This window comes from Arvicanthis niloticus, chromosome 18 (genome assembly GCF_011762505.2).
Source record: "Arvicanthis niloticus isolate mArvNil1 chromosome 18, mArvNil1.pat.X, whole genome shotgun sequence".
Classification (NCBI taxonomy): domain Eukaryota; kingdom Metazoa; phylum Chordata; class Mammalia; order Rodentia; family Muridae; genus Arvicanthis; species Arvicanthis niloticus.
In genome coordinates, this window is record NC_047675.1 from 35,927,816 (window position 1) to 35,955,464 (window position 27,649).

The 27,649-nt window shown below is 46.8% G+C and overlaps 2 protein-coding genes across 7 annotated transcripts in view; one reads left to right on the forward strand and one right to left on the reverse strand.

Annotated features, from left to right (window-relative positions):
- Window positions 1-6,379, forward strand: part of Phlpp2 (PH domain and leucine rich repeat protein phosphatase 2) — a 76,447-nt gene extending 70,068 nt beyond the window's left edge. For all 5 annotated transcript variants that reach the window (XM_076915874.1, XM_076915873.1, XM_034522375.2 and 2 more), the window contains one exon: window positions 1,510-6,379. In XM_076915874.1, coding sequence (XP_076771989.1) covers window positions 1,510-2,664 — 1,155 coding nt within the window. In that variant the 3' untranslated portion in view covers window positions 2,665-6,379. The remainder of the gene's footprint in view (window positions 1-1,509) is intronic.
- A 139-nt stretch (window positions 6,380-6,518) lies between these two features.
- Marveld3 (MARVEL domain containing 3) lies at window positions 6,519-24,166 on the reverse strand. Of its 2 annotated transcripts, none has more exons than XM_034522376.2 (3): window positions 23,689-24,163; window positions 21,524-21,651; window positions 6,519-10,567 (listed from the first exon to the last, which is right to left on the reverse strand). In XM_034522376.2, the coding sequence occupies exons 1-3, from the start codon at window positions 24,078-24,080 to the stop codon at window positions 9,930-9,932; spliced, it is 1,158 nt and encodes a 385-aa protein (XP_034378267.1). In that variant the 5' UTR covers window positions 24,081-24,163; the 3' UTR covers window positions 6,519-9,929. The 2 variants fall into 2 exon arrangements, with proteins under 2 accessions (XP_034378267.1, XP_034378268.1); XM_034522377.2 differs by lacking the exon at window positions 6,519-10,567 and adding an exon at window positions 14,809-16,639 and having other exon boundaries at window positions 23,689-24,166.
- Window positions 24,167-27,649: the final 3,483 nt, after the last annotated feature.

A 27,649-nucleotide genomic window follows, 5' to 3' on the forward strand; every position in this document is an offset into this window, starting at 1 on the left:
GGATGAAAAATCTTGAGAGTTGACTCAGTGGTTAAGAGCACTTGGTCTGTCATGAGGACTATAATTTGAATCCCAGCACCTACCAAGACTTGTTAACTCCAGCTCCAGGGGATCTAATGCCCTCTTCTGGCTTCAGCAGGCACCTATATATACATATGCTCATACTATAGCCATAAATTTGTACATACATACACACACCAGGCACACACACTTAAAAAAAGAAGAGGGGAGAAGCATCATTTCCCTTTATCAAAGGGCCCATTTCTTGGCTGTTTTATCAGAGTTGTGCTCAAGAACTGTCCACTTAGATTCTAATCAAGGAAGCACACAGTCAGCTAGTGTCTCACTGTGGCTGCTACTGCAAGGACTGTGGACTGAGAATGCACCACTCAGGACAAATGGAAGATAAATGACAACATTTTAGTTGACTAGTCTATTTTTACAGAATGGTCTGTTTTAGAGGCAATAATGTTTAGATTTTTCTAAGCTTTTAGTCAATTATGAAGTATTTTTATGTTATTTTAATCGTAGACATGTTATTTGCCAAGTACTGTGCCTTTATATTTTAATCTTTATGAAGGAAGTGCTTTTATTTCTATTTTATATGAAGAAAATAAAGTTTAGCATTTGTGCCAAAGTCTTACAAAGCTGTACATAGTCTTCCTTTTACTCAGAGAATAAGGGCAGCTTTGAAATCAGTATCTTGGAGCTGTTGGACATTTTGTTTGTTTGTTGTGAAGAGGTATCATATGAAGTGTTCATTGTGTGCCCGTTGTTGTCTGCAACCAGGAAGACTCCTTTTCCTCTTGGTTTAGACTCACTCAGTGTCTGTTGGATCCGTTCGTTCTGGTCAATTTCAACAAGACTCCCCTTTCTAGGCTCAGGAACCTTGGGATGTGTCAGTGCTCCAGATCTAAGATTCTGTGACCTGTTTGAAATGTGTTCAGTTCCCTTGTGCCATTAGTGAGTGATCATTCTCCCATCCGAGTTGGGAGGTCTCAAAAAAAATGCTTGTAATGGTGGACTAGTGGCAGTTTTTGTTTATTGCTTCTCAAGCATCTCTCTCTATGTGAGGATACGCTGAGGTCTGTCTATGTTAGAACAAGCGTCTTTTGAGGTGGTTCTGCCTGTTAGTTGCTTAATTTTAATTGGATTTAACTTTAATTGTTGGCATAATGGTATGACATTCTGTTTAAACTTCTATACATTTATTTTTTTAGTTCAATTATACTGCTCCTAAGACAAATAATATTATATATAAACTTGATTTTACCATAAGAATGGCCCATGGGTTCATATATTTGAATGTTTAGTCATCAGGGTGAGGCACTATTTGAGAAGGATTACTAAGTGTGGCCTTGTTGGAGAAGGTGTGTTCATTGGGAGTGGACGTTGAGGTTACAAAAACTCATACCAGGCTCAGTTCTCTCCCTAAACATTGTGATTTAGAACAGGCCTCAGTTGCATATCACTGTTGCCTAGCAGAGTTTGTGTTTCTCTCACCTGTAGGACAACAAGGTGAATGGGGTTACCTGCTGTACTCGGATGCTGGGATGTACATACCTCTACCCGTGGATCCTCCCCAAGCCCCACATAGCTTCCACCCCACTTACCATTCAAGATGAGTTGCTGATTCTGGGAAACAGAGCACTGTGGGAGCACTTGTCATATCTGGAAGCTGTCAACGCAGTGCGTCATGTACAAGACCCATTAGCTGCTGCTAAGAAGCTGTGCACATTAGCACAGAGCTATGGCTGTCAGGACAACGTGGGGGCAATGGTGGTTTATTTGAACATTGGTGAAGAAGGCTGTACCTGTGAAATGAATGGGCTCACCCTTCCAGGCCCTGTGGGATTTGCTTCAACTGCAAGCATCAAGGATGCCCCCAAGCCAACCACTCCTTCCTCTAGTAGTGGGATTGCCTCAGAGTTCAGCAGCGAGATGTCCACCTCAGAGGTGAGCAGCGAGGTGGGCTCCACGGCTTCTGATGAGCATAACACTGTGGGCCTGGAGGCGAGCTTGCTCCCACGGCCAGAGAGGCGCTGTAGTCTGCACCCAGCACCCTCTGCGGGCATTTTTCAGCGCCAGCCTTCTTGTGCAACTTTTTCCAGCAATCAGTCTGACAATGGACTGGACAGTGACGATGACCAGCCTGTTGAAGGAGTCATAACTAACGGCAGCAGGGTTGAAGTAGAAGTGGACATTCATTGCTGCCGAGGCCGAGAGCCCGAGGACTCCCCTGCTCTCCCAAAGAATCCTTCCAACCCCTGTTCAGAGGGACACGCTAGGGGGTTGGGTTTTGGGATCCGAAGACAGAACAGTGTGAATAGTGGTATACTTCTGCCTGTGAACAAAGACAAGATGGAGTTACAGAAGTCTCCCTCCACTTCTTGTCTGTATGGAAAGAAACTCTCCAATGGCTCCATTGTGCCCCTAGAAGACAGCCTGAACCTCATTGAGGTGGCCACGGAAGCACCCAAAAGGAAAACGGGCTATTTTGCTGCCCCTACTCAGCTGGAACCAGAGGATCAATTTGTTGTCCCCCGTGACCTGGAAGATGAGGTGAAGGAGCAAATGAAGCCGCACCAGGACAGCCGGCCTGAGCCCGAGCCTAGGGAAGAAGGCCGGACAGAGCCCCAGGAGGAGTTTGACACAGCACTGTGATTGTGCCTTGAGTGGACACAGCATGAGGGGGCTATGTGGGATTGGGGAAGGGACCTTCAGGAGATATTTGCCTCAGTGTTTCAAACCATAGATATGTGGAGTAGAATTTGGAGCCAAAAAGTTGAGCACTAGCAGGGTCTGGCTCTTGATGAGCTAGTCCTACCATCAGTGTTAAACTTCACATTGAACCTTTGGAGGACTCCCAGAGCTGCTGGGAGACAGCAGACATTGTTCTGTGTCAGTCCTGCCACCTGCCATTAACCCTTTCTCTCCTAGGATCATTTGAGAAATTGCCTGCCTGGGCAGGAAAGGGACTTTTTCTGTGGAGGAAGTAACTGAAGGTTGATTCCCTTTACTGATTGCTGCTGATGGATCTCTGTGACAAGAGAAATCACCTTATATCTCAGACTAGCTAGTGGGGTGTGATGTGACTAGTCACACGGCTTTTTATTCTCTAGGAGAATACAGCCTATCAAATGATGTCTACTGGAGATACAGAACCAATCAAGCAGGTGATTTATGTATGTAATGTTATATAACGAGAGCACTTTTCATTGACTGTGAACCTTTTATTTTTGAATCTGCACTCAGAGCCAATCTTCTTAGAGGCAGCCCAGCTCCTTTGTCCCTAGGTAGAAGTAATTGAGCATTGGAGCCTCTTTGAGGGTACTTGGGAGGGTCCTGGAAATTGATCTCTTGTATGTCAGACTGTGAAAGCTTGTGAGAAACTTGGGGTGGGAGGATTTATAAGACGGGGAAGGAGTAAGAACTAGGTCTTCTTCCCTCAAGTCAAAAAGAAACTCGGCCCTGGATACGCTGACCCTGCTAGGAACTAGGATCACAAGGCAGGGACTTGTGAACTGCCTCTTCCCCTTAATGTGGTAGAATTGGCAGCCAGCCTCTTGACAGGTAGGCTGACACCTTGAACTATATAGCAAGTGAGTGCAACAGGAGACCAACTAGGAGCATATGTATGGGCAGACAGATCTCACAAGTTAGACTTGTTCCTCTCTCTCTCCCTCCCTCCCTCTGTCCCTCCTTCCTTTTCTTCCTCCCTCTACCTCCCTTCTTCCCCCACCCCCTCAGGATGTTCCTAGAATGTTGGTAGTGAGTTGAATGCTCACCCTGTTTTGTTTGACACTGTGCCCTTCTGAAGTACTGCTGATTCCCCTGACATGGTTCAAAGTACTGGGCTTAACACGGGGGAAGAAAGACTGTTGAACTGAGAGATTGCTAAACTTACAGAAAACCTGTCATTTTTTTTTTTTCACATTCCTCTTAACCATAGCAAAGGACCACTTCTTGTATATTTCTGTTGCTTTTTCCATTAGATTAGTTAGGAAACTAATTCCTATTTATTGATATAAATTTTGGCATTGCTTGGTTTTACTCAGTGGAAAAATGTGCTTTGAAGTTTTAGGATATTGCACAACTAAAAAAATAGATTGGAGCAACCTTTAATTTGCTTTATAGAAAACAAATTGTTAAATATAAGATTGAGCGCGTATATTTTTCCTTTGTGTTTGAGGAGGGAGTTTCTGTTTAAAGCAATACTAAAAACCAGACAGATAGTTCTGTCTTCAGAGGCCCTGTGCTCATGTGCACGTCAGTGGTTATACTGGGGGTGGGGTGGGGTGGGGTGGGGTGGGGGGATGCTATATCACTCCAGTAGCTGCCTAATATTCAACCCTTAAGAATCTGAACGTGAGCCCCCAGGTTGTCCTGAACACTCAGCTTCCTTCTGTCAGACTGCCATCAGTTACTGGAGAGTTAGAGCTCAGGTGTTGGGTTTGAGGCAGGGACACGGTAGCTTATACAGCGTAGGTTGGCGAGAGAGATGAGAGACCATGTTGCCACCTTATTTTTCCACCTTATTTTTATATGGGGAAATTGAAAGAAGAAAGAAAGAAAGTGAGAATGAAGGAAAAACACAAGGTGCACATGATGCAGAGCAGCCCCCCCTTAGCAGAGCCTCTGAGCTGTAGAATGGTGGTGGTGAGAAACCAGTCACGTTGAAAAATAGCACTTCAGTATGGTCTTAGAACAGTTGTCTTTTTATATGTGAATTATTTTCTTATCCTGTTTGTTTAGCACCCCATTCACTAAAGTCACCTCAAAACTCAGTTCTGAAAGGGCCTTGGCAAACACAAGCATACTTGCCTTCTGGTTGGCAAACACAAGTATATTTACCTTCTGGTTGGTGGAGCTCTGGGCTCCCAGTGTCCTTTGTGTGGAGTTCTCAGGGTTCCTTAGGTTGTGTTGAGAAACCTCAGTGTAGGCCAAACCAAAATGGATGGTTCTGGTTTTGTAATTGTCTTTCTTCCATGTCCTATTATACTCTGTATTAAAAAACAGAGGGTTGAAAGGCCATAGTCCATTTCCTAAGATGTAACATACACCTCTTGTAGCTGTGTGGTGATTTGCTGATGTTTTTATCTGAATAGACTGTCAGGTGAGTATGATCCCTTCTCTTTACCCAGAGGGTATATTCTCCAGGTGGTCAGAGTACAGGTTACTTCTTACACAGAGAACCTACCCTCCCTCTGTGTGAATCTTCATCTCTGCCCACAGCTCCCATTAATTAATTTAAACAAATCTCTGAGGCCAGGTGTGGTGGCACACTTGAGGTTAAAGCAGGAGGATCAGGAGTCAGGGTTAGCCTTGGCTACAGAGAGAGTTCAAATCCAGTCTGGTCTATATGAGTCCCAGCTTCAAAAGCAAACAAACAGGGTTTCTGAAGGAAGAACACTCAGCTGTGGGTGCAGTTCAGGCAGCTCACAGGCAGAGTGTCTGTGGCCCCAATCAAGGTTTTAACCCAGTGACAGATAACTGGAAATGACAGTGTTGATAGGAAATAAAGTGTGGTGCCACCATGGAGTCGTCACTGACCACTCCTGACACAAGCGAGGCTTGACTATACTACTGTGGAGTATACACGTGCAATAATCAGTGAACCCGTTTCTCTGGTGGACAGAAGAGCCGCCTGCGCAGCTTGTACTCTCTGGGTGCTATTACCGTGCGTTTAACGAGTGCTGTTTTCCAGGCAATTAGATTGGGCTGAGCTTCTGAATATCAAACAGTGCTCTTCTTTCTGTGTGACCTTCAGCAAAAGGAGGTACTTGGAAGCCACAGGCTCACCTCTATCTATTCAATAATTATTACTGAAGAAACCTCCATAAGGGAGCACTTGGCTGTTACTGATAAATGTACCAATTACTAAAGAATCTGTCTCCAAGCCATCCGGTGATGTCTGCAGCATCACTGTAGAACTGTCTTGTGTCACTTTTTACTTCCCTTTGGGTGGAGCCTTTTAGACTCCTGAGGCAGGCTAATCTTTCTCTCCAGGTAGTAACTGCCCCATGGTTGGGCAAGCACTCCCCAGACTGAGAGAACCAGCTGCATCACATCTGCTCTGTTCTGTCATCGGTGATCAGCCAATCAGCATAGCTCCTTGTGTCTAACTCTCGAGCACCTCTCCCAGATGCTATCTGTCGGGTTTCCTCACTGTTATCAGTGGATGCCATCCAAACAGTGGGCTCATATCTTATGGTTTTTGTGCAATCATTGTATTGTAGTCCTAAGACTCATTATAGTGTATTTTTGATATTTTTGAAATGTGTTAAATTTTTTAATTCAATAATATGAGCCAGAGCATGTTGCAGCAAATTTATTGTTTGTAAAAAATAATAAACAATAAATAAAATAAAATGGGATATCTTTTCCATGCCTTTGCTTTATAGCTATTTTACGAGGAACTGTAAATATATGTATAATTAGGTCCTTTACTAAAAGTATGTTTAGGACTTTTCTACTTTGGGGGAAAAGAATATGGAAGACTTATGACACCATGAAGCTGTGAGTTAAGACAGTGAAAACAGTGTTTGCTTTATTGTTAAGCACCTCATACAGGTATACAAAGAAATATGATCATGGCTGTTCGCATTTTTTGCCCTCCAGCTTACCCCGCTCAACCTCATCTTGTTTTATAACTTCCTGTGAGGTCCAGTTACTGCTGTCCATCATGCATGGGTGTGGGGCCCGAATGTGGGACACCTCCAAGGGAATGAGTCTCTCCCAGTATGAAAATGGTGTAAGAGTCTCCCCTAGTATGAAAAGAGCATAAACATTTTTTCTACTACTAGCTTTGTGTCCTAACAAACTATCTGACACAGGCAGTTAGTGAAGATAAAGAAGTGTGTTTACCTCACAGAGTTAAGAGCTTACTTGGAAGGTCTAGCAGACTTGCTTTTGGAGGACGTATGGAAGAGTGGACAAGGAAGGGGTCACTGCTCAGCCAGATAGACCTGGTCAACCCTAGCGACCAGTGGGGTCATGTTTAAGCCAGACTGTCCTCATCTTGTAGTTCAGGTTTGGTGGTTAGGTATATAGCATCGGCTCAGTTCTCAACTGCTCACCACTGTGGAGAGCAGCCAGGAACTTCCCAGGAGTCCCGTCTGCCACAAGCATGCTGCCAGTGTCTAAGAATCTTCCAGTAGATCCACCTGAGAGTACCAAGCATCTTATGGGCCAAGGCGTCAGTGACAGTGGGCTCCTGGAGAACACAGACCACACCCGATCCATAGAACCATTTTGCTGGGATGGCAACAAAGATGACTCGCTAAAGATTCTTCTTAGGTTTATGTTTGAAGAAATGCACTTAGGAGGTGGAGGCAGGAGGCTAATCATCCTTTCCATAAGGTTAAAGTCGGGCAGTAGGACTTTAGAGTTGGTGAGTGTTGGCTTCCAAGAGAATTGCCATCCAGTTAAGCCTCCATCTTGGTGCTACGTCTGCTCTCACTGGGTATCTTCTAGTCTGTGGATTTCAAACAAGATCAGCTACCTCTCAGACCAAGTAAAGGCCATGTTGGCTTCCTCTTCATCTGGCATCAACATTTTAAACACTTGGTTTCTTGGCAGCCCACTAAGCTCTTTTGGTGTGCAAGGCAAGCACTGTGCCCCCACGTCTAGATACCTCAGTCCCATGAGATACATACCTCAGATGGGCTGAGATGGCACAAGCACTTAAGTTTGTTTACCAGTTCAGTGGTATTCCCTGGTGTCCCAGAGATCACAAGGACTTGTCTGTTCTTCTAACACACCTCTAGTATGACTCAGGGCCTGGGGGAGAGTTTAAGAACTATTTTTCTTTTTAATTATCTGTGGGTATGTGCACGTGTGCCTGTGGGGTCCCGAAGAGGATGGCAGGTCCCCTGGAGGTTTAGTTATGGGAGCTTGTGAGCCACCTGATTGGATGCTGGGAAAAGCAAATGCTTTTAACTGCTAAGCCATCCCTCCATTCTGTGTCCAAGTCTTATTTCTGCTGCTTACAGGTTTTGTGACTGTGGGAAAGTTAACCTGTTTAAAGCAGTTTTTTTTTTTTTTTTTTTTTTTTTTTTTTAATCATTAAACAGAAGTCACAGCATCTGTCATCAGTGCCACAATGATAGATAGGAAGTGCTTCTCTACCATTGTGTAATAACGTCATGCAGCAAGTCACTGGTAAGGAGCATCAGACCTCCTTCTTGGACCTTGCCTCCTCACTTGTAGCACACGAATAACAAATCGGTGTAACCAGACAAATGGTGAATCCCATCAGGTGTGCTAGAGGGTTTCCAGTACTGGAACTCTGGATTTGTGGCAGTGTGATTAGTCACTCACTGATGGGTTCCAATCAGAAGAGGAGCTTCTGCCCAGGAGCCAGCTGGGCACAGGGCTGGGGTCTTATAGTCTCCTTTATCCAGTGAAAGTTCCAAGGTGGACAGAGATAACAATAGGAACCCTGAGAAATCATGAAAATGGTCTGTTGGGGGCGTTAGTCTTCTGCTGAAGGGTGCATACTTGATGTTGGCAATTTTCAAAGCTGCTTTGTCACTTATCAAGTCTTACTGTGGGGCACTAGTCAGTATCAGGCCAAGGGTAACATAGTGAAGCAGACATTATTATATCAACAAAATGATAGAGATTTCCCTGATTAGTTCTCCTCGAGCTTTACTTCATTTCTTAAGATTCCTTCATTTTTATTTTATATTTGAATGTTTGCCTGCCTATATATATATATATATATATATATATATATATATATATATATATATACATGGCCCATGTGCCTTTTGCCCTCAGATGGCAGAAGTGGGTGTTGGATCTTTGGAGCTGGAGTTACAGATGGTTGTGAGCTGCCATGTGGGTGCTGGGAACTGAACCTGGGTCCTCTGGAAGAGCAATAAAGGGTTCTTGACCAGCCAGCCATCTCTCCAGCCCCTATTTCCCCATTTCTGCATGCGATTTCCTTTTTAACCTTATTCTTGGACAGACCCCACAAGAATTACCTATGTACATATATGAGTGCAGATGCCACAGTGAGCATAAGGTTGGAGAACAACCTGAGGGAATCCATTCTTTCTCCACCTTGTGGGCCCTAGGGATCAGGCTCAGGCCATCTGGCTTGGCAGCAGGCACCTTCACCTGCTGAGCCATCTGTCCAGCCATTAAAGACTTGTATTTAAAAAAAAAAAAGACAGACAGACAGACAGACAGACAGACAGACCAAAAGCTAATTCCAATGGAATAACCTTTCTCCCCACAAATCTACATGGAACAGCTAGTGGAAAATATTTTCCCCTGATCTCTCTAGGAGTTACTCATTTGAACCCAACCTCACAACTGCCTAGTCGTGTGCTGTTGGCCCGCCCCCCAGCAAAGTGTAACATTGTATGCATATGAGTGCTTGCTTGCTTGCTTGTATGTGCACCACATTCTACTCATGCAGTCCCCGTGGAGTCCAGAAGAGGGCGTTGGAGTCCCCCCCCCCTTCCCCAAACTGGAGTTGCGGACCATTGTGAGACACATGGGTGCTGGGAAGGGAACCTGGGGCTTCTGCAAGAGCAGCCAGTGCCCTAAACAGCTGGGTCATCTCTCAACATTCCCTCCCCGCCTCCAGATTGCCTTTTCATGTTTTCCACTATAGTTATTTACAGTCTGAAGAAAGATTTCTACTGTAGCACGACACATGCTACCCTCTGATGTTTGTTCGCAGATTTTTCTCTGGCTGGTTTCCTACTTCACACTATCGTCTTACCACAAGGCAAGAGCCCTCTTTTCAACAGTATGATCCCTCCCCGCCCCCTAAACTTTCATGGGCTGGGCCAGCAGGCTTTCACAACTTTACTCTGCGCTGGTGCAGGACGGAGTTAGGAATCAGGTATGGGAAATCACAGTTGTCTATCCATGTGCATGTAGGGGAAGAATAAAGGAGATTCCAGATCTCCTTAGAGCGTCCCAGACCACAGGTACTCTGGAACGTCGCGGTAATTTCTGTATTGTTCCTGGCTGTCTTTGTAGTGCTTCTGTTCTCGGTAGGCCCGCAGGGCCAGCACCACGCTGGCTGCGTATAAAATCACAAGAAGACAAGCGAAGGTGGCTGCAGCCCCATCGGTGCCCGCCAGCTGGCAGTTCATCCAAGTGAGACCCTTGCGGGCGTAGACTCTTTCTCTGGTTTTACAAGTGTCTGTGGAATTGATGCGCAACGCCCCGTGCAGGTAAAAGCCAATGCCGACGCAGTAGCCCACCGCCGCCAGGAGGCTGAAGGCGGCCTCCAGCGGCAGCCACCTGCCAGGCAGCTTCCTTAGACTCTTGGCTCCCTGCAGTAAAACGCCCATGGTGAGGACGCCCAGCCCCAGGGAGACAGCCACGCCGCCGTAGATCAGGGGCGACCGCAGGATCGTGTACTGCTGGTCCAGCTGCCGAACCTGCTCCAACTCGGTGCCCTCAAAAGGTGAGTAATAGTTATTCCCAAAGCCACTGCCACTGGCAAAGCTGGCGCTGAATCCGGCCAGGACAAAATAGGAAGCCACGATGCACATGAGAACCATGCCATTCAAAATCACCTCCATTATCTGCACCACACCTAGGGGAAGAGAGAGTTCGGTTTAAGGTTGGATCACTCACCTGGTCAAGGTAGGGGGTCCCCCTGGATCCTTAAGATGAACCATCTGATTCAGCAACACTATCAACATTCTTGGGTTTGTCTTTATTTTTATGTTTAACATACACACACACACACACACACACACACACACACACACACACACACAATATATATATATATTGTAGCTGTCTTCATGCACACCAGAAGAGGGTATCAGATCCCATAACAGATGGGTGTGAGCCACCATGTGGTTGCTGGGAACTGAACTCAGGACCTCTGGAAGAGCTCTTAACCACTGAGCCACCTCTCCAGCCTCCCCCCCCCCCATTTTGTCTTTCTAAAAACAAACAAACAAACAAAAAACAAAACAGAAAACCACAACAACAACAAAACCTTTGTCATTTAAAAAAGTCCCAGTGCTGTGGTGGGACCCAGGATGCGTGTAGGTAAGTGCTCTACAGGTGTGTTGCACAACCTCAACCCAGATGTTCTGTTTCTAAAACATACTTTAAAATATCATTGCCGGGTGGGTGGAGCGTTGGCTCAGCGGTAAGCACAGTTGTTGCCCTTACAGATGACCTGGGTTGGGTTCCCAGCACCCATGTGACAGTTCGGAGACCTATTTAACTCTGGTTTCAGGGGATTCAATGCCCTCCTCTGACCTCAGCAGGCACCAGGTGTACAAACAGTGCACATGGAAAAAACTCTCATATACATAAATATTCTTATAGAAAATCAATGCCAATCCGAAAAACTTGGAGACTTAAAAACATTAAATATAATATATATATATATATATATATATATATATATATATATATATATATAATGAATATATGTATAAAGAATATATATATATTCTTTGTAGCTCAGGCTGGCCTTGAACTCTCTATCCACCTGCCTGGCCTCCCAAGTATTAGGATTACAAGCGTGTGGTGCTGTAATTGCCTTAGGGTAGTTAAAAAGCTTAACCGTGTGTCCCCTTGTGGCTCTACAGTTGCACCCAGAGGCATTAACCCTAAGGAAATAAACAGCTACTTGGCAGTCTGAGGAGAGCCTGAGTAGGAAGTCTGCCTGGGCTACATGCAGAGAGTCAACTTCAAAATTAAAAAAAGAAAGAGAACTTTATGTCACCACAAATAAACATGTTCGTGAGTCTTGACAGTAGTAGCGTTATTTGTAACAGCCAAATGCTGGGAGAATTTATCTGTGACCGGGTCAGAGGAATGGACAGGCAAGAACCTGGGTGAGTTTCAAGATGATTATGGGTGAAAAACAAATTCTGGTCTCAAAAGTTTATATAATGCGTGACTCCATCTGTAAAGTGGTCTCAGAGGGACAGAGTTCTGGAGATGAGGCACACAGGTGGTGGGTGACTGGGGACAGGGCTATGTGGGATGAAGAGACGGTGAAGAAACTGTGTGTGGCTTTAAAGATAGCAATGGGGGCGGCTGCTGGGACAGAGCGCTTCCGGGTTTCGTTGTGGCGATCACACTACCCTACCAATGACAAAACCGCATGGACTCATGCTCAGGTGAGTGTGTGCTCAATGCTCGGGTGAGTCTGTGCACACCAATGAGATCTGCACAAACCCGGAGGCCGTCATTTTCCTGGATCTAATATCATTGTTGGAGACAACTGCAGAAATTTGCAGAAAGGTCCAAAAGATTGAGCTGTACCACCGCCCTTGTGACTTCTTGTGAAATTTCAAATTTAAAGTTGGGAAAAAAAAAAAAAAAAAAAACCCAAGACAAAATAAACCCCGAAACTAATGAAGTATGAACTGAAATTTTTCATTCATGTCCCCTATGTCCCCATGCCCAAAGTACAGCCTCGTTGTGTAACCTAGATGGCCTCAGACCCTTAACCAGGCACCAGGACTCCAAGCAGTCTTGTAAGTTTCTAACACGAGCCTCCTGCTTCCTCTGTCTCTGTCTCTGTCTCTCTCTCTCTGTGCGCATGTTTGTGGTGTGCTGGGCTGTGTGCCTGCATGTCTCGAGTACATATGAAGTTCAGAGGACACCCTCAGGTGACATTCATTCTTCAGGTTTTCCACTTTTTGTTTGAGACAGGTCTGTCACAGATATGGTGCTTCACCAAAAAGGCTGGAATAGCTTAGCTACCTACCTACCAGTGAGTTCTAAGGAACCATCTGCCTCCCATCCCACCAGCACTGGGTTACAGGCGTTGACACCGCCCCCCCCACCCCACCCCCCAGCCTGGCTTTTGGCACACATTCTGGGGATGTGGACTCAGGTCCTCATGATTGTGAAGCAAACACTTTATCCACTGGGCCATCTGCTCACCTGCTTTCCAGCCTTTCTTTACGCAATTAAAAGCATTCGGCTCTGTGCTACACCTCTCTCTAAATATAGCACACCCACCATCAGGCGTCTTGCTGGTTTTGTTTACTATATGCCAACTATAGCTAGATCAGTCTGCAGAATGGCTACATCATTGATCGTGAGGCTTCCGGTTTGGTTGTACGGATGGACCAGTTTGCTCAACCAGGTTTCTACGGATACATGCTTGGACTGTTCATTTGCAGGGCATTTCTTAGAAGTCTAGAAGAGCTGCAGATTCCACAAGGCAGTGAGAGCCAAGAGGTGAGCAGAGGCTGGGAACCTCTTATCTCAGATCCCCTGTCATTGGCTCCTGATAGGAGCTTCAGGCTGCACTTCCGGAAGTTTGATGATCACCCTCAGATCTTCAGGGTGCGGAGATGAGAATTTTGAGACACAAAGAGGAGTGAATGCGAATGAACCCCAAATTCAAATATCAGATTCCAGTATCTGCTCTTTCCCTGTCTGCTAAAGTCCGTCTGAGCCTTAGATATTTTATCTGATGAGTGAAGTTAAGGACTCCTGCCCCACTCTGCCTCCCTCCCCCACAGGCCTGTGGGAAGGATCAAAAGGAAGGGAGAGCAGTCAGCCCTCCCTAGTTGCAGCTTCTGCACCCTGAGAGCCCATTGAGGATTGAACTGCGTCTGACCATGGAACAAAGGCTTTTTCTTTGCCATGTTCCCTAAACAATACACTCCACAACTGTTTGCATAGCATTTGTATTATGGTAGGAATAACTAACCCTGAGATAGAGGATACAGGAGGTTATGTATATGGACATGTTATACACAAATACCATGCACGTCGTTTTACACAGAAGACCACAGCACTCTCAGATTTCTGCATTGGAGGGGATCCCGGGGTCAATTCCTGTAGACACTAATACATGACTAAAATTTCTTGAAAACCATAAATGGATGGTAAGGCTTCTCCTCAATGTTCTAAAATGGGAGGAGATTAGTATGAAATGCAAGAAGAAATGGAAAGAATTTTGAAAAAGTGCTGTTTCCCAGAGATTAACCCACAACTATCCATTACGCTAATGGTTGCCATATTTATCACCGAGGCAATTAAGGGACAGCAGCCAGTTCTACAATCCGCGGGCCCAGCAAGCAGAGCCTATCTTCTGCATGCCCACATGAATTCCTGAAAATCCAGGGGACACAACAGCGTGGGGATCTGAGAGTTGAGAAACTGTATTACTCTAATCTAAAATTCAACATTAGATTCTAACTGCCCACTCTTCAACCAGGCTCTGTAAGCACAGCAAACGATGAGCCAGCCCAGATGTCACTGGTGGGGGGGGGGCAGCTATCTCCCACGTTCCACATCTTTCCCAACCCCGATTTTTTTTTTCCATCAGCATATAGAAACAGAAACACTGTACTGATACAAGAGACGGGGAATATAAGCCCTTTCCTTCTGTGGTACACACAGCATTCATCTCTTGGCTGAAGTGGAAGAAATCTAGGCTTCCATGTCTTCTGCTAGGTCTAGTGATACTGGGTTTGTTGGGGGAATGGCTGTGAGGTGTTATTCTGGGCACTAGCTGACTTGCCTTAGCTAAGGTACTCAAAGTGACAAGTGTCTTTAAGTACGCTGTTAATGTGCAAAGATAAACATCAGAGGAAAGGAAGAAAAGGCAGACGTTGTACTTCATCTCCAAGTTGGCATGGGTTGAGTCTCCACACAGATGTCAGATGAAAGGTCTGTGGAAGCAGAAGTCCACTGGATTTTTGCTGTAATCCTCAGCACCTTTCTGAGCAAAGCTACTCTTTTGGTTGATGATATAGCACCCAGCTTAATTCTGTATCTACCTCTGTCTTTGCACTGTACGTAACTGTCCTGGCGGGGGAGAGGGAATCCAAGGCAAGCAAGTCAGTTTGATCTTTTTATTTTGTGAAAATAAAATGAATATGTGCAGTTCAGGTATCTATAGAATGAAAAATATCCACTCCCCCCACCCCCCATTTTCTCTCACTGTGACCAAAACTTCTCACAGCGTTCAAGAGAATTTCTAACCATGTACGACAGGGGTATGCAGTTCTGTCCCCAATGCCGAAGTCTTCCAAATCAATCGATGGCATTTAAGTGAATAAAGTAATCGTGAACATAAAGAAGACCTCTGCCTCCAAATTAAAATGTTTCTTTGGAATGCTTGGATCTGCATCAAGCGAAGACCATATTCACTTGTACTGGAATATACTGTAATGGTCCCAAGCCATAATTCAACACGTAGTCTAGTCCATGAAGTTGTCTGGCCAACAGTAACATTCTTCTGTTGGGAAAAAGACTTTACATTCTTTTCTTTTGAGTAGATCCTGAATACCAGCTGTGGGGTTGGATTCTTCATACAATGGCACATTTACAGGACGTACAAATGCTTATTGAGCGCTTGGGGCCCCTGTGAGGGGCCAGTAGAACGGTTTCTTTGCAGCCCAGTGAGTTTAATCTGATTCTCCTTTTTTTTTTTTTTTTACCCCACACACTCAAGTATCCCCCAGAATCCACAGAGTTAGAGAGGTGCAGGGCCTAGATACTCAGTGTGGAGATGCCCTGTGCGTCTGCTGAAGAGGGCTGAGTTTAGGATAGCTCAGACTGAACTATCTTCTGTTGATGTTGCTTTTTGTGATCTCTCAGGTTTCCAATGCGATTGTTCCTGCCCTGATCAGGAAGTACGCTTTGCCTTTCTCCTGTGGGTCCCAGCCTCTACGAACTCCTTCACGGTTACTGATTATCTGCTTTGGAGACGGGATCTTGGCTATGCAGTCCATGCTAGTCTTGAACTCAAGAGTCTCCTGCCTCAGCCTTACACATGCTAGGATTATCGAACCCCAACTCTGTACCACCAAGCCTGGCTCCAGTGTTTGGGGGGTTTGATATACTCTTTATTTGTTCCACATCTACAGAAGATGGCAGAAACCAGAGTTTGTTGTCTCAGACAATACTGCTCCAGGCAACCAGGAGCTAAGCCCGGCATACCCACACTGGCTTGGTATTTTGGAAGCACTAGTGAGTTCCACATTGAAGAATTCTTGCAAAGGACTGTGGTTGAAAGTGATGTCTATCACGTATATGTGGCAGAACATTCTAGAAGTCTAAAACTCAAGCATTTCTATGGGCTTCTCCTTTAGCTTCTTGACTTTTCGGTAACCCCTAAAGGCCAGGACAGCTCCCACAGCAAAGGCCCCAATGCCCATGGCTGCAAAGACTCCTGCACCTATGTCTCCCCCATGCATACTACAGTTGAAGCCACTGTAACCTTTGCTTTGGTACAGGGCCTCCCTCTCCTTGCACACATCTGAGCTATAGGCAGCTGAGAGGTGTTGGAAGAGGAAGTACAAGGCTGGGACATAGGCCCCAGCGATGAGCATGTCCAGTAAGCCCTCGATCACCAGCCACAGTGGACAGTGCCACGGGACCCGCAGGGCACCCCCGAGGAGGGTGAGACAGGAGAAGGTCATGAGGGCTCCGCTGTAGGCCATTGCTGCAGTGACCGTGGGCAGCTTGAGTTGGTAGAACTGGACATCCAGTTGTTGGGCTTTCTCCCCGTCAGCTCCATTGAAGCCACTATAAGCCCCTCCGTACTGGTAGTAGTAAATGCCCCCCAGGCTGGTGATGCCTGTGTAGCCCCCCGTGGAATTGTAAGAGACAGAGCTGCAGGCCAAGATCAGCAAGTTCAGCAGGGCCTCCAGCAGCTGGCAGCAGGCTGCAAGAAAAGGGCGTTACTGTTTTGGAGATGCTGACTTTTGCTAGGAGACATTTTCATCTCAAGGTTCATCCTTCCCTGGAAGCTCAGCCCACTGCTTCCTTTCTCTGCCCCATTGGGCAGTGTAGGCTGCACAGTTAGTGTTAGGTGCCAGCCGAGACCTATGCTTTCTTCAAATCCTTTCGACTGAGAAGCATAACGTTCCAAAGAGCCAAGCGGGGATGGCTGAAAGCAATGTGCTCACCTTGTAAGCATGAGAACCAGAGCTTGTCCCCAGCACCCACATAAAATAACAAGCATGGTGGCACACGATTGCAATCCTAGTACTTGGGAGGCAGAGGCTGGAAGGTCAGGAGTTTTGGGCTAGCCTTGACTACATAGTAAACTTGAGACTAGCCTGGACTACATGAGATCCACCCCCTCTATAAATACACATTTTTTTTTCTATCTCAGTAAATCTAAATTTCAATTCTAAATATATTTTTGTATGTCAGTAAGCATAAATCTACCATATAGATTTATTCTTAATTTTTATTATTTATGAGTGTGAGTGTAATGTGCATGTGTATGCAAGTGCCCCCCCGCCCCCCCAAAACCCAGAAGTAGCTAAGTTTCAGCCATTTGTGGACCACTTGATGTGGTGCTGGGATCTAAACTCTGGTCCTCATTACAGAGCGGCAAGCATTGTCAACCCCCGAGCCATCTCTCCAGCCCTGCTTCAGAACATTAAAAAAATGTAAAAAATTTTCAAAGTAGTTTCACCATGTAGCACAGGCTAGCCTGAAACTCTTGATCCTTCTGTGCTGGGGTTACAAGTGCGGGCCATCATTCTTGGCACCATAGTGAATTTAACAACTTCAGTGACACCAAGGGACATTTTCCCAGTACATTTTGATGTGATAATTCGTGTGTGTGTGTGTGTGTGTGTGTGTGTGTGTGTGTGTGTGTGTGTGTGTTACTAGGGATGGGAAATCAGGGCCTCACATACACTTCATTTCTTGCCAGAGAACATTTCCTAGTGAAATAGAAGGCCTAGAGCCCCCATGGAGTTTCTTCCTCCTCTGTTAGGCTTAGTATGTCTACAAAAGAATAAACAGGACTATGTAGATCAGTTGGCATCCTTAAAACAAAGGCACAAGGCTCACAGGCCTTCCCTGACAGTCATCCTTCCCAGAGCAGTTTTCCAACCTCTGGCTCAGGGCAAGTCCCCAGACCCCCTTTCGAATTAACCCCAGTTCGGATCCGACCGGTACTATATCAGGGCATTAACTATTAAAAAGGAGAGACTGAAAGTCTATATTAGAGAAAGAGCCCACATGAGTTTCTTTTGTGATCCTCTCAGGAGACCAGAAGCTAATACACTGACAACACGGTCCCTGCCCTTCCCCTCTTGGCTGGGGACGGTATGATGGTTGGTAGTGACTGTCAACTTGAGCTGACAAGAACCTTGGAGGTTAGGAAAGTGAGCTTCTGAGTGTGTCTGAGGGCTTTCCACAGAGGTCAGAAGAGTAAGACTCCCCTCTCCCCGCCTAATGTGGGCAGTGTCAACCAATATGCTAGAGGCTCTGATGGAACAAAAACTGGAAGAGAGGGACACTACTGCAGAGTCTCTTCACCCCTGTCCCCTCCCCTGCCTTTGCTTCTTGGCCATCAGGAAGTAAACTGATCCCAAAGACTCTCCCTCTTCATGGCTAAAACCTCTGAGACTGTGACCCTTGGTCTCCACTCCCTGGGGCTGTTTTGCTTAGTTACTATTATTATTATTATTTTTTTTAAACCGCAGCACCATTGTGTAGACAAAGCTACACAACACAGACTGGGACAGGATGACTTTCTCTTATGAAACTGTCCCTTTGAAATGCAAACCCAAGATACTCTCAACAACACCTGGAGGGTCCTTCTGAGCCAAAGACCAGCACTCTTGACTACAGAAGTCCCAACTCTAGGCGCTGGTAAGATCCTCCATAGGTAATATCCTGGCTGCACATGCGTGAGTGCGTAGTGTCCAGCCTTTGTGTCGCCGTCAGCTCTAGGGAAGTGAAGATAGGTGAATTCAGCCAGCCTAAACTATTTGTAAGTCTCAGGCCAATGAGAGACCCTGCCTCAAAACACAAGGTAGGCTGTACTTGCAGAATAATTCTGGAGTTGAGTTGCACACACTCATACACACGGGGGTGGGGAGGGTGGGGGGGGGACAGTTTTAATGGAGAAAAAAGTATGAAAATTTTGTTTTATTTTAGTTTAGTCTTTTGAGAACTTTTGAGTATCTTCCTAAGCTCCCCTGAAACTTGTTACTCTCCCATCTCAGCCTCCTGTGTAGCTGAGCCAGCCAGGACTGCTGCTGTGTGCCTCCATGGCTGACTGAAAAATTAAAATTAAATTAAAATTAAATTTAAAAAATTAAAATTTAATTAAAAATTAAAATTAAAAATTAAATGAAAACTTTCAGAGACACTTAGCAATAATGGCCAGAAGATATTAGTAAATACAAACCACTGTGGTTTAAGGACTAAGCTCGAAGCTTCTAGAGCCAGAGGGTAAAGGACAAGAGGGACAGGGAGGGAGGAATGTTCCATATGCAAATGAGCTGAGACTTCCGTCTTCTAATCAGGGAAGTAGCTCTTCACTCATCCCTCCAAACAGAATGAATAGAACCCACACCCACAACAGGCTAGGGGTGGGGTCAAGGGAAGCCTCCTGCGTGTGGGTCACAGGTGCACCTGCTTTCAATCTGATCTTTAGTTCCAGTCCCTAAAGGTGTTTCTATCTGAGATTTCTTTCTGGCAAGAGTGGTTAGGGCTCACCTCTTCCTGTTAGTCTCAGGATCTCGCTGAACTTCCTAGGGCTGAACCACAGTCCAGACATCAGGGTGTCCCCAGAGGGCCACAGGGTGCTTTGTTTGCTGGGAGGGATGGGGGTTGGGGGACAGAGGGATGACGCGGTGGTTTCACGGACAAAGAAAAAGCCACAAAGGAGCCACTCTAATGTGGACTTAAAAGCCATCAACTGACCTGCATCTGGGTTCATCTTTCCTTCCCTAGCCAGTCCTGATGCACACGGCTGTGTTCCTCTGAACAGTGCTCCTCTGTGCACCTGAATGGGAGCTCTGACCTCCAGCCTTCTACACACACACACACACACACACACACACACACACACACACACCCTTTATCTCCAAGCTCTCCAATCTGAGAATTCCATTCCCAACTGCCAGACTCAAAGCCAAAAAGCCAGAAGCAATCAAGCCTAAATATAGGTGTGTTTTGGTAAGAAGCATGGCCCTGCCCTTTCGGTAAATCAATCACAGGAAAGAAAGAGAAAGAAAGAGAAAGTCAGTTTAGGGAGAAACCTGTTAGCCAGCCTCTGGCTTGTTCCTTTTATTTACAGTATCAATAGAAGAAAGTTGCCAGGAAACACTTGATGCCTGAGGCTGGGGCTCCAGATTTCAATTTCAGGGCCTTTGCTTACTGGCTGTGTAGCCTGGGTAACTTGTGGTGCCTCTCTGAGCCTCGGGGATTGGTAAGAGGATTGAAGGCATCTCTGGCAGAATAGTAAGTAAAGCAGGTGATGAGCACGTTCAGGTGTTGTAGAGGCCTTTCAGCAGAGTTCTTCATAATCTCATAATCACTACTCCTTCCTCCCTGTGACACGGCTTCGGCTGTGGGCCTGTGACTCCCCCCCTGTAGGCTGGGATGTTTCCTCTCTTAGTCATCGGCAGCCTCAGCCGACTAACCACGCACCATCGAGTTCACCCTGACAAACCAGATTTTCCTTCCTGTTGGCAAGGCAGGGACCTGGGCTGAGATGAGGACCTGGGAGGCCAGGCTAGCTGGTAACTAACACTAAGCTGTGAATTTTAAATGCTCAATACATTGATTTTGTTTTGTTTAAGTGGAGACACAGTCTCCTATAGCTCCGGCTGACCTCTGAACTCCTGACCCTCCTGACCCCATGCCATTGCGCCTGACTTTTATTTATTTCTTAATTTTGCAAGTATATATGGCATGCATGCATGCATGCGGAGGTCAGAGGACAACTTGGGGAAGTTGGTTCTCTCCTTCACCAAGTAGTTCCCAAGGATTGAACTCAGGTTGATAGGCTTGGCAGCAGGCCCCTGTTAGCCATCACGCTGGTCCCTGGCTTTTTTTGCTTTTAATGAAAGAGAAAATATGAATGCACTAGGTTTTTGCATAAGGGCTAAGAAGTTTCATGACATTTTGTTTTTCTCTGTGAGCTAACATGATTTTGTTTATTATCTGCGACAGGGGCTCACTCTGTCAACTCATCCGCAGTCTTGCCTCAGCTGGGATTACAGACACGACACGTAAGTCACCATGCTAGGCTGCGAACTTGCTCTTAATGTAAAATATGTTCTTCCTGTGCATCTCAGTCAGTGAAGATTGAAAGCCAGTGACTGACTGACTGGGTGTCAGCTCTCTTAGGAGACCACTCTTCCCGGACGCTTGGTTTCAGGAGCAACACTGCTGGGGTCATGTTCCCTCTATGGCCTCAGCTGGCTCTGGAAGAGGAGCCAGCATCCACCACAGGCAGCTCACAGCTCACCAAAAGCACAAAGTGCCACCAGCCGGCTGGGAGGGGAAGTGTGCTTGACCCATGCTCAGAGCCGAACACACTGGATGAGCCTCTTTGCAGAGTTCAGACCTTCCGGAAATTTCTCTTCTCTCCTGTTCTGTTCTTTCTCCTCCCGACCCCCCCCCCCCCTTTCTTTTGAGAGCAAGAACTCCATGCAACCACGGAAATGGAACCCAAGAGGAAAACTGAATGAGCTGTTAACTCACCAACACTCGTCCCTCCAACCCCCACCTTGTCTCTCCTCGAGCCATTTGCAGCATAAATGGTTAGACGGGGTCCCCCAAGGCTCACCTCTCCCTGTGCACAAGTATCTGCATTTGTGGCATTCCAGGAGCCCCTCAGCTTCCGACTGGTAATATTCCTCTTCCTGTAGAGCAGGCCTGGAGTATGTGGACACATATCTTTCTGAAGCCAGTTCACTGCAACCAGGAAGCACACAGACATTAGGGACTGGCCTGCAACTCAATGGTCTGTTTAGTATTAGGCCTTCATTTATTTTTTAGTTTTTTTTTTTGTTTGTTTGTTTGTTTTTTTTTTTTTGTTTTTTTTTTTTTTAAATTTCACAGAATGAAGCCCAGGCTTGCCTCAAATATGTGATCCTCCTGCCTCAGATCTTCCCAAGAGCTAGGTCACAGTCATGTGTGCTACCATGGGCACTGGTATTAGAACTCTCAGCTTAATAATGAGTTTGACCCTGAACCCCTGATTCTTTTGCCTCTACCTTCCAAGCTCAGGGGTTATAGTCATGTACCACCACATCCAGCCAGTTACTTTTGATATCTTTCTGACATCTCTCCTTTGGCCACCCCTGGCACCTTCTGTTTCCCTTTGCCTAACAGATGCCAGGCTCTGCCCAAGATTCAACAGGAGGCTGCATTCTACTTCTGAGACTTAGAAGCCATCCTGTCTCTCTTTGGTTTGAAATGTTTAAACCTTTCATTAGTACACAGGAGACTCTGGCACTGTGCACACTTAACGACCTAGGCGCACTGAGCCAGCCACAGTGAGTTGCCCTCCACCCCTAAAGATAACCCAGGCCTCTGGGACACCGAGGGAGCTGTGTTTTTCTGCTTGAATCGCTTTCTACGGTTCTCTTCTGTCTCCCTTCCACAGACTCAGCTCAAGGTCACCTTCCTTGGCATCCTATTGGTGTTTAGACAGAAAACCATCTTCAGTCTTTCCAAACCTCAGTTTCTCCTGTAGGGGCTGACTTCACACTGGGCCACAGGTGGCTGTCTTCACTGCTCTCCCTCTGCATCAGTCTCTGAACGCTGAAGTTATTGCATGTGGGTCCGTCCCTGTATTCCCTCCCTCCAATACATGCTTAAGAGGAGAACAGACAGAGAGAAGTTGCCCTTTGGCCTCACACCTATAAATAAGCCATGAGCAATTACATGTCTTTTATTAACTCTGGGGTGAGGCAGGGTAACCAGGGCTCTGGTTTAAGAGGAAATACACAAATGTACCTCTTGTTTTTCTACTCCTGTGCTTGCAATTCCAGATGGGTGCAGCCAGGGAAACACTAGCTAGCTAGCGTGGCAAAGGCGGGAAAGAGCAGACCGAATCTGGGCGCAGCTTTCCTAAGGCTAGTTGGCTTTAGATAATGTATCATAAACTCATGATAGCAGCTTTCCCTGATGTGTAGACGCAGCCTCCAAGTCTAATGGCGGAGGCTGGGGAATCCTCAGCTAGAAGAGTTGTCTCCAGGGAAAAGAATGCACAGTTTTGAAAACACGGACACACACACACACACACACACACACACACACACGCGGCAGTCTCATCCAACGATCCATTTCTTTGTTTTGCCCTCAGGGACATCTCCTTTATTTTGTTTACTCACTCCCCAGAGCCTAGTTCAACATCCGCGGAATTGGATGGCGCTGCGCTAACTCTCTAGGAGGGGGTGTGGCGACCAGTCCCCTGGTAGTCCTCCCTTCCACTCTCATTCACAAACCTTCCAGGACACGGGGGAATTTCGGGATCTACAGGCCAAGTTCGTTCATTCCGGAGGGTGGGGTTCAAACAAACTTAAGATCTGAAACAAACTGCTGAGAAAGACCCCACTGACTTTGTTACACATCACCGGAGAACTTTTAGGTGGGCTTAGTGTCTGTTTAAAAGTACAGCTTCTACTAGCAGTCTGATGCGCGCATGGCCTTGGCAGGAAGAGCAAGTCCAACTATTAACTCTTCGTTGGGCTGGGCTAACTTTATTCAGTCCCCGGTACCTGGAGGCTGCTGGACTTTGAAAGGTATAGAGGGCAAACTAGGGAACAAGACTTACGAGTTTGTGGCCCTCCGGCTAGCCCCACCCGCCTAGCCTTCTAAACCATTCCGGTTTCGTTTGGTAACCAAGTTCAAACACAGGGTTGGGACTTCGTAATGCGTAATGTCATCGCCCCCCCTTCCCCCCCCCTCCCGGCGGTTCCGGTCCCCAGCAGGTGCACCCCTCACCTCTCCAACCCGCGGCGCCCGAGGCCTTGCTTCTGGGACAGCTCTGGGCCTCCCCAGGGTGCGGGTCCCGGAGTAGGGGCTGCGTTCCAACTGGGTCCCCAGGGCTCCGGCCGCGCACGGCTTTGGCGGGACTTCTCCAAGGCTCTTTGTCCGGCTGCGCGATGGTCCGCGTCCCTGTGTCTGTCCTGGCGCGGGTCTCGGTCCGTTCTCTGTTCCCGGTCCGCTCGACGGTCCCCGTTTCCTCTCGCGTCACCATTCCTCTCCCTGTGCCTGTCCCCGCCTCGGTCCCGCGGCCGCTCGACGTGGCGGTCTCGGTCCGGGTGCGGACGCCGGTCGGGGTCTCTTTCTCTCGGACGGGTCCGGGGCTCCCGGGTCCCCGAAGTATTTTTCATGGCCCGATTCCTGTCCCCGCCCGGAAACAACCAACCACAAGTTTCCCAGGCAGGTGGCCAAGCTCAAGGACCTGGCGGCGGCAGCTCACCTGTGCGCACGCGCACTTGCCCTCCGGCGGTCCGGAGAGGGCTCACCTGCCCCTGGCCGCCAGGGGGCGGTCGTGGTACCCGCAGAGGGGATGGGGGTGGGAGTGGGGTGGGTGAGGGGTGGAGAGTGGGAGGTGGATTCTTGCTGGAATAATTGTCAGTCCTAGGTGTTATGGGATTAAGAAAGGTAACGCCAGAACAACCATTTATTTATTTACTTTCATGGTACTGGGTTTGAATCCCGGGGCCTCACATGTTTAGGTGAGCGTGATACCGCTGAGCTGTATTCCCAGCCCCAAACAAAGATCATTAAGCCTACTAAGACAGTTCCGTGCCACTGGGCGTGGGTTTGAGCCTTTTGATAGAGAGCTCAATAGGGGGAGGATTTGGTGACACTGCTGATCTAAACTTGGGTAGGGTGACCCCACTCCCAGCTGCTGTGTGGAGTTCCCTCAAATGAAGTCAGCAGTGGTGATCTCCTATTGACCAACTTACAAAGCGTCTTGAGTTTGCTTCCCCAGAGAGTATCCATCATTCATCCTTCTTCTTGCCAGCTACACAGCCACCCACCCGCTCATCCAGCCTCCCATCCACCGGTCCTCTCCTTCCTCAGAGAAGTTGCAGCTATTAAAATAGCCCCGAACTTATAAAACACTTAAAAAGAAAAAAAAAAAAAAAAAAGGAAAAGAAAAGAACTGCTCTACTCGTCATTAGTAGCCTTTAATTTTGCCAAGGACATTTAAAAAAACAAACAAAAAAATTGGGGCTGGTGGGGTGGCTCAGCGGTTAAGAGCACTGACTGCTCTTTCGGAGGTCATGAGTTCAAATCCCAGCAACCACATGGTGGCTCACAACCATCTGTAATGAGAGCTGATGCCCTCTTAATGGGGTGCCTGAAGATAGATAGCTACAGTGTACTTACATATAATAAATAAATAAATAAACAAACAAACAAACAAACCTTTGGGCAGGAGAGAGCGGGAGGAAGGGAAGGGGGTGGGTGCGAAAGAAAGTCACAAATCAAGGTGAGTTTAAAACACATTTAAAAAAAAAAAAAAACACCAGAAAATTGTCCTCTGCTGGTTGCCTTAAGCAAGTGTGCAGGAGCACCTGACTGGGCAGGCACTGGAGGTACCACAGGGAAGTCCCTTTGGACACAGATCTTGCTCCATTGTGCGAAGAGACTGCACAGGAACAAGGACACGTGGTAGAAAAGCAACGGGAGGCTCTGTTCTGTGTAGACTTGAGGAATCACAGGGACTCGGGATATTTTAAAATCCTATTTTTTAAGGTAATGAGGTTCTGAGGAAGTGCCGGCTTGGAGAGCCAATCTGACCCTTGTCTCCTTACATATGTGAGTCTGGTGACACCCCCTGTGTCTCCAGCCCTCACCGTGATGGCTGGGAACTCACGTTCCAGCGGGGCGGAGAGGTGTCCCTTGGGTGGGCTCTACGGAAGGGTCATGGCAATGTCTTTCCTGAGCTTTGCATAAAGCTCTTGGCAGGCATTTCATTTCTTACAGAAGCTGGAAGTATAGCCCTCCGAGGCTCCCATCCGTGGAGGATGGACATTGGGGCGGCTAGAAATCTTTGTGATCCCCAAAGGGGTCGTAACTGTCTTTAGCTCATCTGTGCAGTTACCCCACTTTGAGAATGTTATGAACTGGCCTCCTGGCCATTCCTGCAGAGGCTTTGGTGTCCGTCTCTATGCCAAGTTCTATCAATGTCACCATTGAGGGTGCAACGTGCAGAGCTGGACCCCGCCCCCCCCCCCCAGCTCTGAATGGCTGTCCTTCCTCGAATCTGCACCTGTCCATCACCATCACCGTCACGCTGAACACTAATCTCTGAAATCCCTTTCCAGCCCCATACCAAGAGTTTAAATCCTGAGCTAGGGATCACCCAGGAACACACCTGCGATTTCAGCCTGCGAACTCTGTAAGTCACACATTGGAAGGGATCAGAGTGGGCTACACTTTGTGGTTTTCAAGGTAACGGAGGGAGTTCTAAGGAAGTGCTTGCTTGGAGATCCACTCTGACCCCTTTTTCAAGTTTGGTGACATTCCCCGTTTCTCCAGTTCTCACCATGGTAGGTAAAAATGTAATAATAATAATAATTAAAAAAAAACTTTAAGAGAGTAAAACAAACAATCCTGTTATGTGGAAGCTTTCATGAGCTGTCAACTGTTCAAGCAAGGAAGGAATAAGAGAGTGAACGTCCAATACACGTCCAGGGGGTTCCTCATTTTTAGTTTAGGTTATTTTATTGTAGAAGGGAATTGTATGAACCGATGCACAACCATCCCCTCTGTCTAATTACAGCTATAGCCCCAGGGCTTGGGAGGTGGCCCTGGGGTTAAGAGCGGTGGCCAGTTTTCCAGAGGATTCACATTGGATCCCCTGCACCTGTATGTGGTTTACAGCCATCTGTGATTCCGGGCCCAGGGGATTTGATACCTCTGTGGGCACCAGGCACTCATGTGGAGCCCAGACATACATGTGGGCAAAACACACATGCACATAAGAAAAACAAAATAAAGTAAACAGCACTTTTGCCTGTTCTTCTGTTCGCCAGGCGCTTCTGGTCAGATGTTAGGCGGAGGGCAGAGGGTCAGCACAGGTGGGGATTCTTTTCTGAGAAAATTCTCTGAGGCAATGCGAGAATTAAAGAGAAAAAAAGAAAGCATTCTTCTTTCGAAAGCTATGCTCAAGATTTTTTTTTTAAGAAAAAAAGAAAAGAATATGGGACTTGTGTTCAGAGTTTTATCTAACTCAGTAATCATTTAGGGAACTAGGCACAGGTAACAATAGGTCCTAAAAAACTATGAACTCCAGCTGTGGTGGCACCAGCTGTGGTGGCTCCAGCTGTGGTGGCTCTAGCTGTGGTGGCTCCAGCTGTGGTGGCATATGCCTTTAATCTTAGCTCTTGGCCAGCCAAGTTCATGGCCATATCAAGTTTGAGGCCAGTCAAGGCTATGCAGTGAGAACTGTGTAGAACAGACTCATTTATAGTCATCCGGGGATAATGAAATAAAATGAACATAGAAAGTCCCCCCCTACCCCCCCCCAAAAAAGAAAAAATCAAATTTCAAAAGCCACACATAATTTACATGTCTATAGACAAGAACCATTTTTTTTTTTGTTTGGTGTTGCTACCAGTTACCCACAATTTGCTGAGTTGTTAAAATAACCCACAGTCAAGAAAAGATATGCGTTTGATGACCAGAGTGTCCTCTTCCACCTGTCACTGTTTCTCACCAAAGTGGAAAGGCCCGGCTTTATCCAGGAAAGCGGGGTGTTCAATACTTTTAGCTGTTGGGTCAGGGGGCTTGTCTCTGAGGCTTGCGTTGAGAGGTATCTACTAGTGACTTTGCTTTAATCTTCTGATTAAGGCCTAGATATCTGCTTTAAAAAAACCTTAAAACAAATGTCTTTTTATTTGCATGTGTACACACACGTGGGTCGATGTGTGGGCATGTGTGG